The following is a 15,577-nucleotide window of genomic DNA, read 5'->3' as shown; positions in this document are numbered from 1 at the left end:
ATAACTTGAATGGAAATGGCATCTTGCAGCATTACAAAAGAAAGAAAAAGAAATCTGAGAAAGTGAAACCTAAATCAAAACCTCTTGTACCTGCTTCAATGACTCCATTGTGAAGTAAATACTGCTGCATGCAGTAGAAAGTGGGAGGTATTGCTGAGACACTGTTTCCACCTCTTGCATGACAATATCTGTTTCTTCCACTTTTCTAGTAACCTCAGCTGCCTCTCTCTTTAAGTTCTCCAAAGTGGTTATGATGGTATCATCATCCAAGATGCGTCCTTTTACTTCATTGAGGGCTTGGAGAAGAGATTTTTCTAGCTGCCGCAAACGCAGCTGGAATTCACCTTTAAGAATAACACAGACCCTTAAACAAAACTTGAATCGCATTCTGACCAGCTTACCTTTTAACAGAGAGGACACAAAGCAACAGCAAAACAATTCTAATGAGTTTTACTTTTTAATAGAGATAAGAATAATTTATGAGTCTGAACTGATAATTGCTGTGAAATACCTATATTTATTAAGTTTATGTACCATCCAGAGTCATTTTGGATACTGAGACCAGCATATAAAATACATACATACACATATACTTTGGATTCTATTTAATTTGAACTCTATGAGTTGATCTTACAAGAATAATTTTAAACAACACAAAATAATTTTAAGCACTCTGCCTAAGTAAATTTAACTTTTTTTGAAGCATAAGATATCTGTGCAAATATATGTTAATAATGAAGGGTTTTTTTAGCTATAGAAAATGATTGCTTTAAAAAAAAAAAGACTTAACAAGGGAATGAGATCTGCTCCCATACTCTTATAATTGGTGAAAAACAAACAAACCCAGGAATCCGACTTTTTGAGTTCTGGGTAGCCATATTCAATAGAACTGAATCTCAATTTTGCAGAATTATAATTATCAATTATTTGCTAATGAAATTGATCCTGCTATAGAATAGAAAAAAAATTCTATTCCTACAAAATTCTATTTCTTTCTTTCTGCAGCTCTCTAGGTGCTAAAAAGGTTGGGGATTTGGTTTTTTTAGTGACTCTACCTTGAAGTTTGAGGAGATCAGAACGTTTCTCATCCACATCTGGTCTTTCAGCTTTCAGTACCTCATTCAGGCATTGACTCTGTAAGCTGCTACGAGTTACTGTGAAGTTGACAAATGTCACACGAGAACAGAGATCTGGTGGAAACTCAACCTATAAAACACAAAATGTTCAATGTAACCATTAAGTAGCCTCTCCTATCCACTGCCATTAACTACTACTGGCCTTATAAAACAAGTTTATTACTTACTGTTGGGTCTCTGGTGGACAGGAATATTACAAACGATGGTGATAAATCAATATCTTGATCTCCCAAAGTGATAAGAACTCGACCACCAGTTCTACGGACTTCACGGTTCAGCACAGGATTCAGAACAGGGTCATAGCTTTCCACATCCTAGACAAGATGACAAAGTGATCAGGCATACATGTTATCAAGAAGAAATCCTCTTAAACTAGTTTCTGAAAGAAAGCTATGACTTGCTTAATGACTGTACTGCTTAGTGACCAAAATCCCGGGCCCAAATGTGGTAATAAGTCAAGGATTACCTAGATTTTCTTCAGATACTCTATTTACTTGAAGAAAACTAGATTTTGCCTGAAATAATTTACTGAGATTTGCTGACAAATAAATTAATGAAGATTGTTTTTTTATCCTGTCTTCCATTTAGATAGGTACATGTCTTAAATTCAGGCTCATCTTTTGTTTTTTAGAGAAATCTAGCATTTGAGTAAGCTGAATCTTTTAAAAATGTAGATATAAATATACTGTCCTCAAATCATGGAAAGCAAAAACAGGCATGCTAAAGGTTGTGACATCATGATCCAAGCCATACCTCTTTTGTAATGGGATTGTTGTTTGTAGCATGTGTGAATATAAGGGAAGGGATTCCGATTGTAACACTGCAACCAACATTTTATGGTTTGACAACCCCAAAATTTTTGTTCAGAACTGTTTAAATTTTTCAATGTGATAATTTCAATAACTGTTCACTGATGGAAACTATTGTAAGATATATTTATTCTACAATCTAAATTTTACTTACCAATTACCAGAAACAGCATGAATTTTAAGGTATCAAAATTAATAATTATATGAACTCTCCTTAGTTTTTGAAAGCAAAAAGTGCAACAGCAACAAACCTGGACAAGCAGAGGATTACCAAATCGCAGGGCACTTTCCAAATTCTTTCTGAACGCATCATCCAAAAAGCTGGTACGAGTTATTTTACGGTCCTTGTATTCATTCATGATGAATTCTGTAGCTTGGCCCGAAGGATCAATAATTAAGGGATACCTAAAATGTAATTTCTTATTAAGCTTTAATAAGCTAACAGAAGGATTTTGCTCATATATTCACTGGAGTCATTTTTAAAAAGGTAGTTTAATACTGTTGTATTAGATATTTTTTCAATGCCATTGCTACGGTATCAAATTCATGATTCAAATTCATGATGAATGCTGGAAACTGAACTATAAAAACTTCATTCATTATTTACACACACATAAAAAAACAATTCTGTTGCTTTTACATTTTATTTCCTTGAGCTTCCAAATTTCTATTTAATCTGCTATTCTATTGGATCTTGCCCTTCTAACAGGCATACTACGGTCAAATAACATCTGACTGCCACTCTGGAGTTTTTGAGGAGAAATAGTGAATATTTATTCAAAGTATGTAAGATATATCTTTGAAAATTCAATTTTAAACTATGCTAATGTCTAATCTGTTAGAACATAATCTTCACATACCTAATGAATACTTAATTTTGCCCATCTTCTTATAAATCTTCCAAGTAGCCTAGACATTTTGTAATTATTCTTAAACAATGCTTGAACTGATTGATATCTTGAACTTTTTTGAAATCATTAATCATATGGGAAGGGATAGCTGAGAACTGCTGATAACTTTTTGGACGAGAATTTAGAAATTTTCATCTTATGTAAGAGATACTTAGATGGCATATTTTTCTTGTCACTGGTTTATTAAAACAATGGTATAGCTATGCACACTATGTTTTTGGAACATATTTCTCTGGGAATGACTTTCTTTCATGATATATGAAATAAGATATATAAATGTATTATTCCCAGTGCTATTCTTAGAGAAAAAGATGCTTACAAACATTAGCCATTCTCTCCATACTACATCAGAATATTCTTGGAAATACCACAGTATCAGAATATTTATACAACATTCTGTCCTAGGAGTATAGCAAAACTAAATTAGAAATAACTGAAAATCATAAAATCACAGGAACAAAGGTTTGGGCAGGAATAATTACCACAAGTGTTAAAAATAGTATTTTTCTGAACAGTTTTTTGGATGAAAATTTGGCTGATGAAAAGTAAAGTACCTGTTAAATCTCTTGAGCATAATTGCATTTTCTGTGCACAAGTCATCTGCAGGGAGAGAACTTGCTTGCCAGCGAAGACGTTCATCTGCATTTGACAAGTATTCTGTTCTAGCAATATCTGTACGGAACTGTAAAATGAGCATTAAGATTTACTCAAGAGAAGCCAAGAATTGACAAGTATCTATGGGTTAATAAATGTATTTGCTCCCTTTCTACTACTACGCTACGTTGAACTATGCTACCCTGTTTTACCCTCATAAAATATTGTTAACCTTTCATCAATATCCTTTATTTATTGACTGCAATTTGGGTAAGTATGCATATCTTTAATCCAAATGGCGAGTAGTATTAGACAAACCTATTCCAAATGATCTAGGCTGTTCAGCTGTAAATACTTATGCTACTTATATATCAAGGAACAAAATACTGAAAGCTCCAAACTGTTGGCATACAATGCCACACAATAAGTGACTCAACTGTTTGTAATAAGTGGTGGTGAATGATTTTATGATGAATTTTTCATCCATGAAAAATTCCATGAATTTTTTTTACCTGAATATTTGCCTGTTGCAAGTGATGGGACCATGTGGTGAACAGGTTTTGCCGCATCTGCTGGTCAAAATAACCAGCATAAGCAATAAATGCTCCTGAGAGCAGACAGTCTCCTGCAATTGTGGACATCTGATTCTTGAATGTTTCACTTGTTTTCTCCCATCTTTCACGTTCAGCAGACAAGCTCTTCAAGAGAGCTGTGCTACGATTTACCTGGAAGTGAAGCAATGAATATATTCAAACAAAAACTGAACTCAAAATTCTTGATGTCTTTTCAAAGAAAACACTATTATTAAAAACTTGGCCCTAACGTAGTATCAGTGGGAAATGGGAGGCGAGAGAGAAGTAAGAGCAAAGTATAGATCTCTAGGAAAATGGTAAAATTTTTTAAACATAGCTGAGAAAAGCTCTGCAACATATCATAAACTGTGATTACACTTCCTCATTAGTTTTCTACCCTTCAAAGAGGCCTCTGGTCAGTAACTGAGATGTGTAGGCTGTTAAGTCCCAGTTAAGAAATACGAAGTGCAAAAGGTAGGAGGTGAGGGCCTGGGAGTCTTGGTGCAGACCACATACAAATTGGGGGAAGGGCAGTGTTGTGGTGAAGTGTCAATGTAGAAAGATCGGGTGTGGTGTATGTAAGCAAAGGAGGGGAAGGAAGACATAATGCGTGTGAGCAAATAAAAACCAGGGGTGTGAGGAAACTTAACCAACTTATTTGTGACCTGCCAGCTTTCCCACTGAATTTGCTTGTGGGAAGCTGACAGGGAAGATCACATAAATAATGATCACATAACTGTGGGACACTGCAACCTGATTTCAAGTGTGAGCTGGTTGACAAGTGCCCAAATTTTGTTCACATGATCGTGTGGGCCAAAACTTTGGAGGACCTTTGAAGTGCTTTTTTTCAGCGTTGTCATTAACACTGAATGGTTGCTGAATGAATGTTAAGTGAGGACTACCTGTACTGACACAACAGTATAGAAGTCAAAACAAGTGTTTAAGATTAATGGTAGTCATTTAAAATGGAATTCAGTGCTCATAAGAAAAATAAAACTCTGACTTTGGTTTAATCAGAACTCAACAAAAATTAACAAACATCACCTTTGCTTCCACAGCAGCTAGATCTGCCTTAATAGCCTGAGCTTCAGAAATCAGTACAGCATATTCCTCCTTGTAACGAGCAATGCTGGTCTCCAGGTCTCTAATCATCTGTTCAACTTCATTGGCCTTCTGCTGGTTGTCTTTGGCATCGTCTTCAAGTTTCTGCAGCTCATTCCTCAGGGGCTCTACTCGCTTCAACATGTCAGCATAGTTCAACTGGAAAAAAGACCAGGCACTCAATTTCCAAACAATTCAGGATTTTACAATCCTCCATAAACCCTCATGTTAACAGTCTGAACTGAGAAAGTTGCTAAAATGAAATCCAGTGGATTATTTTAACTGAAGTAATACTTCGTTTGTGAAACTGAAAGGGAGGAATTCTCCACAAACCCCACACCCCCATTGAAACACACCAACTCCAGCAGGGGTATCCTCAGGGAGATTTTGAAGATGTAGGTGGAGCTATGGATTTATGTGGAGAGGACAAATTGGAGAAGGAAAAAAATCTAAGTCTGCAACTTGACCCTTTGATTTTGACAGAAGGAATGCTTAAGAAAGACAGATGTACTTTAGCACTAAATCAGACTATAAAAACTGAAATAAATTAGAATAGAATAAAAGGAGAGTTTGTTTACCAGGTCTGAATGGCACTGAAAAAGTACTTTCCTTTCTGTCCTACAAATACTTGACAAAACCTTTTTTTTTTTACTATGGCATTTTTCTTTCTTTGGTCCTATCTTATTTAGCATTTTCATTTCTTTCTTTTATCCAAAATTGCTTTTTTTACAAAGCATTTTGCTTTCCTCTTACTGTTTTATCAACTTCCAGGAACCAAAAAACCCTCTGCAGCCCCAGCTTGTCCCTCTTTATTTTGAAACTATGATCCTTCCAAACAGATTACTTACCTGTGCAATAGCCCATTTTACCATAGGTCCACAAGCCAGAGAAGCTCTGTTCACAATTTCATAATTGTAGCTTGGATTTGATAAATAGTTCTTCTTCATCTTCTCTCGGATGGCATCACTACAAGAGCAAAAGATTTTAAAGAACCATACAGGCAAATATTCATTTAATGTACACATTGCAATTGTGTGATTATCACCATCACCACATTAAGTAGAGCTAAAACTACAAATACCTTATATCTTCAATATTAAAGTTGACAATGCTGCTGATGAAATTATCTCTGAGAATAACTGGCCTGATCTTTTTCCAGTCACTTGTCTCTTCACCCAACAAGAGACAGATTGATTCTAAAGCCAGTTTTACTGCAGTAGGTGGATTGGCCATGGATCTTATTTCAATAAGATGCTGTTTCTTTATAGAGCTCACCGCTATTTAAGGGATGGAAAAAAACACTGAGCATGCAACATAAACTTCAGGCTGCTGATGGGAATGGAGAATGAAATTTAGTTCAAAGACTGAAATTTTGTCACTGTTGTAATAATATACGGGCTACTCCAAATGAGTCTTCATTTTAATGGATCCCACAGGCCTCAGCTTCTTCAACCTGATACAGGTTAGAGGTGGAGGGCAAGAAATGACTCTTTCTCCCTAAAGATTTATTTACATATATGAAGCAAAAGCCAGTTCCTAATATTTTGTATTTGAAATACAGTCATCTTTCAGAAGTCTCTGTGAACAATTTCATTCCAATCCCAGAAGCAGCTAAAATACATTTCCAAATTATTCACCTGATCTCCTCAGCAGAAAAGTTTACAATGGTTGGGATGAAGTTTTCCCTCATTATGATGGAACGTATCTGTTTCCAATCAGTTGTACTTTCACCCAAAAGCAGACAGATCGATTCTAGCGCCAGCTTCACTGCTGCAGGTGGGTTTGCCATAGAACGGACCTCCACCAGATGTTGCTTCTTTATTGATTTAACAGCTAAGCAGGAACAAACCCAATCAGCCAGGCATGAAATAAAATGATTTAAGAGAAAACAGCAAAAGCAAATTCAGAGATGATTTGAATTATTTTAATTTTACACACACACGCACGCACACACACACACTTTAATTTAAACAATTTATGGGTAAAATCAGTAATATTTCCTATTAGTTCTAGTAGTGCCCCTGATGCACCAGAAAAAAAAATCACTTTTCTCTTTTCAGATATACCATCAGCTACCACAAACCATCTAACAGTTTAGTAACTTTCACTGTAGCCATCTTTAAAAAAAAAGTCATGTTACATTCTAATACTTTGTATTTTTAACTCATAATAAAGCTATCAATAGCTACAATAGCTTAAGTGGCAATATGAGCAGGTATTCTGAAGAGCTGCAATTATTGTTTTGTGTGCAGCCAGAACATGATTATTGCTTGTTCCAATTATTATCCCAAAGATTTAAGCTTAGAATGTAATATTGTTTTCTTTGCTCCTATTAAATTTCTGTGAGAGATATACCAAAACCAAGCAATTACTGAGAGTTTGTTGAATAGCAGATAGCAGAGCATGTTGCAGACCCAAGCTGATAATATGTGTATTTATATAATTGGTCCCCCACCCCCATTTCATTATATCTGCCTACCATTCTGGGCCTCAATAACTGCAGGCTCTACTTTATCCAGATCTTCTTTCACACTCATCTGTTTATCTGCAATGCCCTCTTGCTGTTTGTGTAACTGTTCTTGAATTTCTTGGCTCATAACCTAGGGAAAGTTATACAAAGTGCATTAGAATCTCAACCATGCACGGAGTAGTTATTTTCATATTATTAAACCAATCACAGTCCTCACCTTTTTCTTCTCTGCTTCTTGTTGATCTTTTACCATCTTTTTTAATTTATCATTAGCTGCTGCATTCTTCACTTCAAGCTCCTGGCTTTTAATTCTTAAGTCACGGCGCAGTTCTTCTACCTGGAATAGATAAAAAGATTCTCAATAATGTCAACGCACATTAATGAAAAGTGCCATAATAACTTCTATGGATTATCAAGAATGATTTCTCCCCCCCCCCCCCATTGTCCTTTGATTAGGTTTCTACCTGGTCCACAGTTTCCTTGATTTTCCTGAGTCCAACATTCAAATGCATCTGCTGTTCTTCCAGTTCACTTCTCTTTTCATTGAATAAATTTGCATAATGGTTGATGAAGTCCAAATAATGACGAGGAGTGATGGCCATTGTTCTGCCACCTCGTTTTGCTAGTCGAGCATTAGCCTGGCATGAAATAAAATGTTGGTACAAATCAGTAGGTTTTAAAATTTCCTCCACAAAACATAAATGCAAAACACAAATGCAGTTATCTTCTAGGACTGCACCCTACTGTCCGATAGAGCACAAAAATATGTATCAAAATGAAAAGCTAACCTACCTGATGAAGTGTCTGATGAACAAACACACAGCTGTTTACAATAGCTTCTCTGTGTGATGGTGGCTGTGGCAGCTTGTCATAGACAACTGGCATGTAATCAGGCACAATGTAATTTGGTTTCTCAAGATCCATTTTGCTAGTGAATTCTTTACCAACTTGATAAAGTGCCTCAGTAGACCAGTCTCCAAACCAGTTCAAAACACACCTAAACATGATAAGACAATATTACCACCTTTTGAAACGAATGAATGAAAATTATTCATTCATCGTATATTAATGGTAGAGTACCTATTGAAGAGAGCTGGAGATGTAGCTGCTCTGTCTTTCAACCCTTCTGAAGATGGATTCATGGTAAAGACTACATGGAGATTTCGGATCACTTGACTAGTGAACCACTTATAAAGTTCTTCATGTGAATCCAACATTAAGCCTTCCTTCTGGGCTCCTTCCTTACACTGAGTCATAAGTGTGGCATATTCGTCTCCTTCAAACAGTCCAGGGACCTGCATTGAGAAAATGCACATTAGAAATCTAATTGATTCTGGAAACTCTTAGAGAAGGGCTGAATTCCAAGTCTCTGGCAACACAAATACATACAGTTATACAACTCTTTTAATGCAGACTGGCTGGTCTTCAGCTCAGAGATTAAATTTCAGCTGATCATGGTAACCGGTGGGACAACGGCTTTTCCCATTTTTAAAATACAGAAATCTAGATCCAGCTTTTCCCTAAGCTTTTCATTAAGTTACCTCTCCATTGGCCAGAAGAGTGTTCATTCTCTCCAGAAATCCAGAATCAAGTACATTTGATTCATCCATGATGAATGCAATTTTCTCATTCTTGCAGCCAGATCGTCTCAATACCGTTCTTAGATCTTCATCAAAATCTTCACCAGTGTATTTTCTATGTACCTGTGAATCACAATTGTGGGTCAATTTTTTTATTTTATGTAGTCTATAAAAGGAAAGTAAAATAAAATGCTTTTAGTACCGTGTTTCTCATATAATAAGGCCAGGTCTTATTTTTTTTTGAGCCCCCCAAAAATGGCTAGGCTGTCTTTTCGGGGGTGACTTAATTCCCTCCCCCCTTGCATCTTCGGCCAGGCGGGTGGTGACGGCTTAGATGTTGACCTCGGCGTTGGTGGGGCACTTTGTATCAGGGTCAACGCAGGCAGCACCATATCTGGGTATGCAACAAAAGTACTTCCTAACAGCAAGCCCCCCCGCCATTTCCCCCCCATTTCGCATGTTTTAATATAGGCCTTAATTTGAGGGGAGGGGCTTAATTTCATTTCATGCCTATAAAACATGCTGGGACTTCCTATTGGGGGAGGCCGTATTGTTGGAGAAACAGGGTATTACTATTTGAAAGAGTGATTGTAACAACCTTAATTTGGTAGACACTTAGACCATTCATCCATGCCACAAATCGAGACAGAGTTGTTTTTCCTGCTCCACTGACACCAATGAGAAGTAAGTGTCCCTGAGGTTGGCGGAAGATCCTGAAAAGATACTTCATGTAGTAAATATAAATGCAGGCCACCAGTATAACCCATTTCCCTTTGTTGGAATTATTTATTCATTGCATATGGATTTTTCCTACAGATACATGCAATTATACCCTTACTGTATTATATTAAAACTTTTTTTTCCATTACAAAGACAATATTTGAGATTCTTCTCTAGTATTCAGTTATCCAAGAAAACATTAAATAATATTCCTTCTTAAAATGAAAATTAGATTAACTTACTATTATACATTTTTCTTAGTAATATACATACCTATCAATTCGTAGCACATGATCTAACACTTCATTGAATAAAACAAGTGGCACATCAAGTTCTTCTTCATAGAAAACTTTCAGTCTTGCTTTCACATAATCTCTTAACTCCTCTTGATCAACTGGGATATAGTCCTAACAAAAAATAGAACAAATATTTTTATATGTACATAGACACATAATCTCACATAAACACTGAATCTGACTATGCTTAGGGCAGTATCTTAAGATGCATAAACTGTTCATATGTGAAGGTGTTTGATTCCCCATTAAAAACTGTTTTATATTAAGAAATCATTGTCTTGAGTTTTCCTCAAAAATAAACAAAGCTGGCATTTATTTCCAAATCATGATGCTGCAAGAAAAGTGCTGATGCAAAATAAATGGAAATAATAAAAAGTAGCATTGAAATTCTGAACAATTCTAAAAAAAATATCACAAATTATTCATTCTATACACAGTAAAAGATAAAACCACTTGAATATAAAATAAAATCTCAACCCATATTTTCATTTAGGATAACCTTTTCCCTCAAGGATAGAAGAATGAAGTAGTTACTTAAATTTAAATGTTTACATGACTGTCAAGAATCATGTTCAGCTACACAGGCTCAGTTTTGCAAACATTTCATAGTAAAACTGGTCAACTAATATTCAAACCAACATACCACAGTAAAACTAAAAAGGTTCCCTTCAATGACCTTTATGTGCTGTTCACCAAAGAGGCTGTCTAAATCAAGTTTACATGGCATGTAACTGTTAAGGACAAGAGACTTCGTTTTTACTTTTTTTAAAGTTCTGGCTTTTGCTCTTCTAGTGGCCTCAGAACAGAATGGATTAACTGTAGTTATTTTCCTTTTTGACTAATTTAATAAGTGAAAAACTTTTCACACAGAATTGTAATCTTCTGTATCAATGGCAGATATAGAAATGGCAGTGTAGTAATTTTACATCTTTTAAGTATACCTAATTGTGTTAGTTAAAAATACCTATTTACAGTGAAGATTCTCCATGTCCTAAGATATCTCCATGTCATAAACTGAACATTGCCCAACTAAATCTCAGAGAAGATAGGTTTTTCTCTTACCTTTGAAAGCCAATTGCTGTAAAGAATGGGCCTGCACATGGCTTTCTCCTTGTCTATATTGGGGAAGTGTTTCAGAGCAACCATATCAATATTTTCATCAGTCCATCGTCTCTCCTCATCTTCCACAAGCCTGGATAAACACAAGAGATTGAAAGAGGAAGCAGACAGGACTTAACCAGGATAAAAGTAGGGAAATAACAACATAATAGAGCTCTGAGAAGAATGAAGAAGGCTGGAGACAATCCTTACAATAGCCTGCTCACCAACTATCTTGCAGGAAAGATTCTACAAAAATCTTTAAAAATGAAGAAAAGATTTCCTAGAAAACATTCAATTTTATCCTTTCTGGATAGTTCTTGGGGATCCATCTACAAGATCATGTCTATAATTTAAAAAAAGTGGATTTTTTTAAAGTAGAAGTCAGGTACAGAATATTTTATTTGCTACAACCTCAGTAAGTCTTACTGAGTCTTAACTCTAATACTGCCAAATCAAATAAAAGCAAGCATATAACTTTGCATCCCTAAGATTTACCTGTCCTGGAAGAGACGCAAGGCTTCATGTGCCCAAATCCGAATGAGTCCTTCAACAGGCAATGTTTCCAGCGGTCTCAGAGCTTCAAAGATACCTCGCACCCATCGAGTCATTTCACGAGGTGAATAGATATAGTGTGGCTGAGTATCTTGAGTAAACCTTTCCTGTGTGAGGGGAAAAAAACCCCATGATGAGTGCCAACTATCCTCTTTTTCCAACCTTTCTATAACTTAATTAAAAGCTGTGAAAAACCTTCAGCCTTGGTACCTGTGACATTGTGTAGAACTCAACCATTGCAGCAGTGAGGGGCTCTGCATATGTACGGAGAGATGGAATAAGTCTCAACATAGCACGATTGAAAGTGCCATAAATCTGAGTGAGTGAAGCTGGTCCAGGATAGTCCACATATACAACAGGAACATGGCGCAAGAATCTGAAAAGATATTCAAGGGAATTAATTTAGGAAAACTATCTAATAGTATTTTATTAGACTAGAAAACCAGTTTGGTGTAATCAATCAGACTAGAAACCAAGAGATCCTGAGTACTAGTCCTGCCTTAGGCACAAAAGCCAGGTGGTTGACCTTGGGCCAGTCACTCTCTCTCAGCCCTAGGAAGGAGACCACCTCTGAAGTTTTCCAAGAAAACTTCAGGAACTGAAGTTGGCAAACTTCAAACCACCTCCAAAGTTTTCCAAGAAAACTTCAGGAACTTGTACAGGCAGTGACCAGGCACCAAGACAGACTTGAAGGCACACACACACAAAATGTAGACTGACTACATAGACTCTAATAATTGACAAGTACACTCTGCAATAAATTTGTTTCACAGAAGGTTCTGACGATCATGCATAATTGTGCAGGATGAGATATTTCATCATTACTTTCTCTTTGTGAGTAGACTTTCTAATGAAAATATCATTCCATAGTCCAAATTATAAGAATGCAGTATTGTATAGCATCAACAAGGGCACAGGTACTGTAATATTACATAGAGAACTAAAAACCTGGCTGTAGGAGAAATCATTTGGAGGATGTTGGATTTGCTATCGACTCCTCCTGTTCAGTGCCATTAAAATGTTCACTGTTTAAAACTGTTTTTTTCATACAAACCCCATCAGACTATGTTGGCATGAACATATTGTGTTACAGATATATTACCTGTGTGAAAGAGGCTTTCTTCCAGGATCTGTAGGTGGATTGCAGGCACCAACAAACTGAATTCGTTCCAATTTTACCCAGGTCTGGTCTGATGTACGGTAGAAACCTCCATGCTCTACCATCTGATGAAGTTAAGAGTCTTGGTTAGAAAAGAGATGGACATACCACGCTGTTCCCTTTTGGGAAACACATTATATGCAAAGCATGGAGAAAAGCAGAAAAAAATGGAGACAAAAGATACATTTTTAAATTAAATCCTTTAGTTAAAAACTTTACGCCTTTTTTCACACCTTTCTATTTTTGCTTCTACCCCATACATTGCCTTTTGCTTTGGAATTTATTCCTGATTCAAAAAAAAAAGGTATTTTTTTCACTTAGTAATACTTGCCTGTCTGATAAAGGATATGACCCTCTGTGTGCCATATTTATCCATATCTGGCAGGTTGATTTCATCACAGAAGAGTACCAGCCATTTTCCCAGCTGAACTGGAGCTAGTACCACACCATTAGGTGTACGCCTGTACTCACAATAATGATCAAATGTTTTCAGGAGTAATTCTGGAGTGGTAGCACTGGAGAAATTCAAGCCAACCACCTGGAAAGGCAAAAACAATTTGAGAAGAGGAAACAAAAATAAGAACCAAAAATATCCTTCACCTGCATAACGTTTTAGAAAATGCTGCAATCTGTTGTTGATAGTTGACTATCCCAAAATAAATATTTTAAGGTATGTGTATGTTTTAAAAGTCTGGTACTTGAAGAATGGGTTCCAATATTGATTTTATGTATTACAAGGCCACATTAATTCATACTGTGGTGGTATTCTGCATTGGCTTATAATGTCCTTTGAAGAGGATTTGAAGATGAGCATGTAGAACAGGTCTTAACAGTCTTGAATCAGCAATATTTCCTCTTTTTGATTCTAATTCAGGGTGCTGGTTTTACTTTAAGTAAACTAACTTAAGTGACTAATGATCAGTACATCTCAAAATCTGTCTGTTCAGATAATCAAGGGCATCCAATTTTCTGGAACGAAGTAAATGGAGCTCTGGAACAAGCTCTCAATCACTACTGGTACTACTACTACTTTGTGATTAAAGAATTATATTTCTCCTGTTCTGCTACAGGGAACTGTAATTCACTAAAATATTTTCAAATATTCAGAATGGGGAAATACCTCCATGTCAGGCAAGGCCCTGAGTGCACTAAAGAGAGTCATGGTCTTTCCAGATCCTGGTGGGCCACAGAGTACCAGTGGTTTGTGCTCTGCAAGCCAAGTATACAGCAATGCTTCATGGCGGACAGTGTCCAGCGTTGGCACAACAACATCAGGAGCTGCAACTTTGTGAGTCTCGACTTCAATCTGTGGGACCTTTGACTGCCAAGGCACCCATTCACCAGTGATGGAGACCTATGCAAAGAAAAAAAGAATCTGCTCCTTTCTGCTTTTGTTTCAGCCAAAGAATTTAACTCTAACTGGAACGTTTAACTGTTCAAAAATTAAGAAATGTCACCAATAAATTATCAACAAGTTGAAAAGCCTTTTAAAATTATTCAACATAAAATGTCCTTGGATGACTCCCAGTTCTGAGGAGGCATTACTCTCTGTGTAGAGGACATGTCATCAAGACAGCCACAAAATGACCAATGAAATATATTTTTTCTTTAGAAATATTACTTACTCTCAAATACTACTTTATAGTGCTTAAGCAACAAATCCAGGAATGTATGTGTTTTTGATACTCTAGTATCGAAACTTAGTTTCATTAAGCGCATATCTCAAAAGATAGAGGTGTGTATGGTAAATTAAGTATCAAATATTTTGTACACTGTTGCTAGGCCTTTGGAACTACTTGCAATATGGTACAGGTTGTCCTCGACTTACGATAGCAATAGGGACTGGAATTCCTATCACTAAATGATATGGTTATAAAGCATTTCTGGAACTCACTGAGTCACAGTTGTTGTCGGTAATCAAATCCACAATCATTAGGTGAAGCAACTTCCTGCCGTTTTCTTTACAACCAAAGTTCTTCCTACAACCGAAGTTTGTAAGGAAGCTGGCAGGAAGCTGTGACTCCCTTGCTGAAAGCAAGTAAGTGGCTGCTACTGAATGGGAGAGGGAGCAAGGGAGGGAATAGGGGAGGGCTGGGGATGATACGCAAGGAGGTGTGGGAGAGGCACAACGTAAGTCAGGGAGGGTGTGCAGGGCTGTGTGACAAGGCAGATCGGGGAGACAGGTTGAGGGGGTGGGAGAGGGTTGGGGAAGATATGCGAAGAAGGATTTGCGAGAGGGTGCATGAAAAGAAGGGTCTGTGAGGGTGCATAGGAGGCACACTGCAAGTTAAGGAAGCTGTGTGAAGGAAGGATGGCAAGGGTTGGGAAGGGTGTATGAGAATGTGAGAGTACAAGGGAGGTATGGTGAGGTTAGGGAAGGATGCATGAATAACTGGCATGAATGCGGAGGGGCTGGAAAAGGCTGAGTGGTTGGCGAGACTTTCCCAGTGACTTGAGACTTTCCTGCTGGCTTCCCCATTGACTTTTTGTGGATCACTGTTTGTAGATCACTGCTATCAGTCGTAAGTGCAAACCAGTTGCCAAGAGCCAAGATCACAATAATCTGACCATGAGGT

At 36.9% G+C, this 15,577-nt stretch overlaps 1 protein-coding gene across 2 annotated transcripts in view; it reads right to left on the bottom strand.

Moving 5' to 3' along the window:
- Nucleotides 1-15,577, bottom strand: part of DYNC1H1 (dynein cytoplasmic 1 heavy chain 1) — a 66,340-nt gene that overhangs the window by 15,863 nt on the left and 34,900 nt on the right. The window contains exons 38-60 of one of the 2 annotated variants that reach the window (XM_026680183.2): nt 14,122-14,355; nt 13,333-13,539; nt 12,945-13,066; nt 12,053-12,218; nt 11,786-11,949; nt 11,252-11,381; nt 10,167-10,300; nt 9,772-9,886; nt 9,135-9,296; nt 8,674-8,888; nt 8,386-8,590; nt 8,058-8,231; nt 7,811-7,930; nt 7,603-7,723; nt 6,761-6,956; nt 5,972-6,089; nt 5,067-5,282; nt 3,963-4,175; nt 3,411-3,538; nt 2,197-2,350; nt 1,304-1,450; nt 1,056-1,206; nt 91-344 (exon numbers count right to left, since the gene is read on the bottom strand). In XM_026680183.2, coding sequence (XP_026535968.1) covers nt 91-344; nt 1,056-1,206; nt 1,304-1,450; nt 2,197-2,350; nt 3,411-3,538; nt 3,963-4,175; nt 5,067-5,282; nt 5,972-6,089; nt 6,761-6,956; nt 7,603-7,723; nt 7,811-7,930; nt 8,058-8,231; nt 8,386-8,590; nt 8,674-8,888; nt 9,135-9,296; nt 9,772-9,886; nt 10,167-10,300; nt 11,252-11,381; nt 11,786-11,949; nt 12,053-12,218; nt 12,945-13,066; nt 13,333-13,539; nt 14,122-14,355 — 3,846 coding nt within the window. Of the gene's footprint in view, nt 1-90; nt 345-1,055; nt 1,207-1,303; nt 1,451-2,196; nt 2,351-3,410; nt 3,539-3,962; nt 4,176-5,066; nt 5,283-5,971; nt 6,090-6,204; nt 6,401-6,760; nt 6,957-7,602; nt 7,724-7,810; nt 7,931-8,057; nt 8,232-8,385; nt 8,591-8,673; nt 8,889-9,134; nt 9,297-9,771; nt 9,887-10,166; nt 10,301-11,251; nt 11,382-11,785; nt 11,950-12,052; nt 12,219-12,944; nt 13,067-13,332; nt 13,540-14,121; nt 14,356-15,577 lie in introns of both variants that reach the window. The other variant, XM_026680184.2, reaches the window with a different exon arrangement.

The sequence above is a fragment of the Notechis scutatus genome, chromosome 1 (genome assembly GCF_049901735.1).
Source record: "Notechis scutatus isolate UNSWTSFEM ecotype Mainland chromosome 1, rNotScu1.2, whole genome shotgun sequence".
Classification (NCBI taxonomy): Eukaryota; Metazoa; Chordata; class Lepidosauria; order Squamata; family Elapidae; genus Notechis; species Notechis scutatus.
This window is presented reverse-complemented; position numbering and strand designations above follow the sequence as displayed.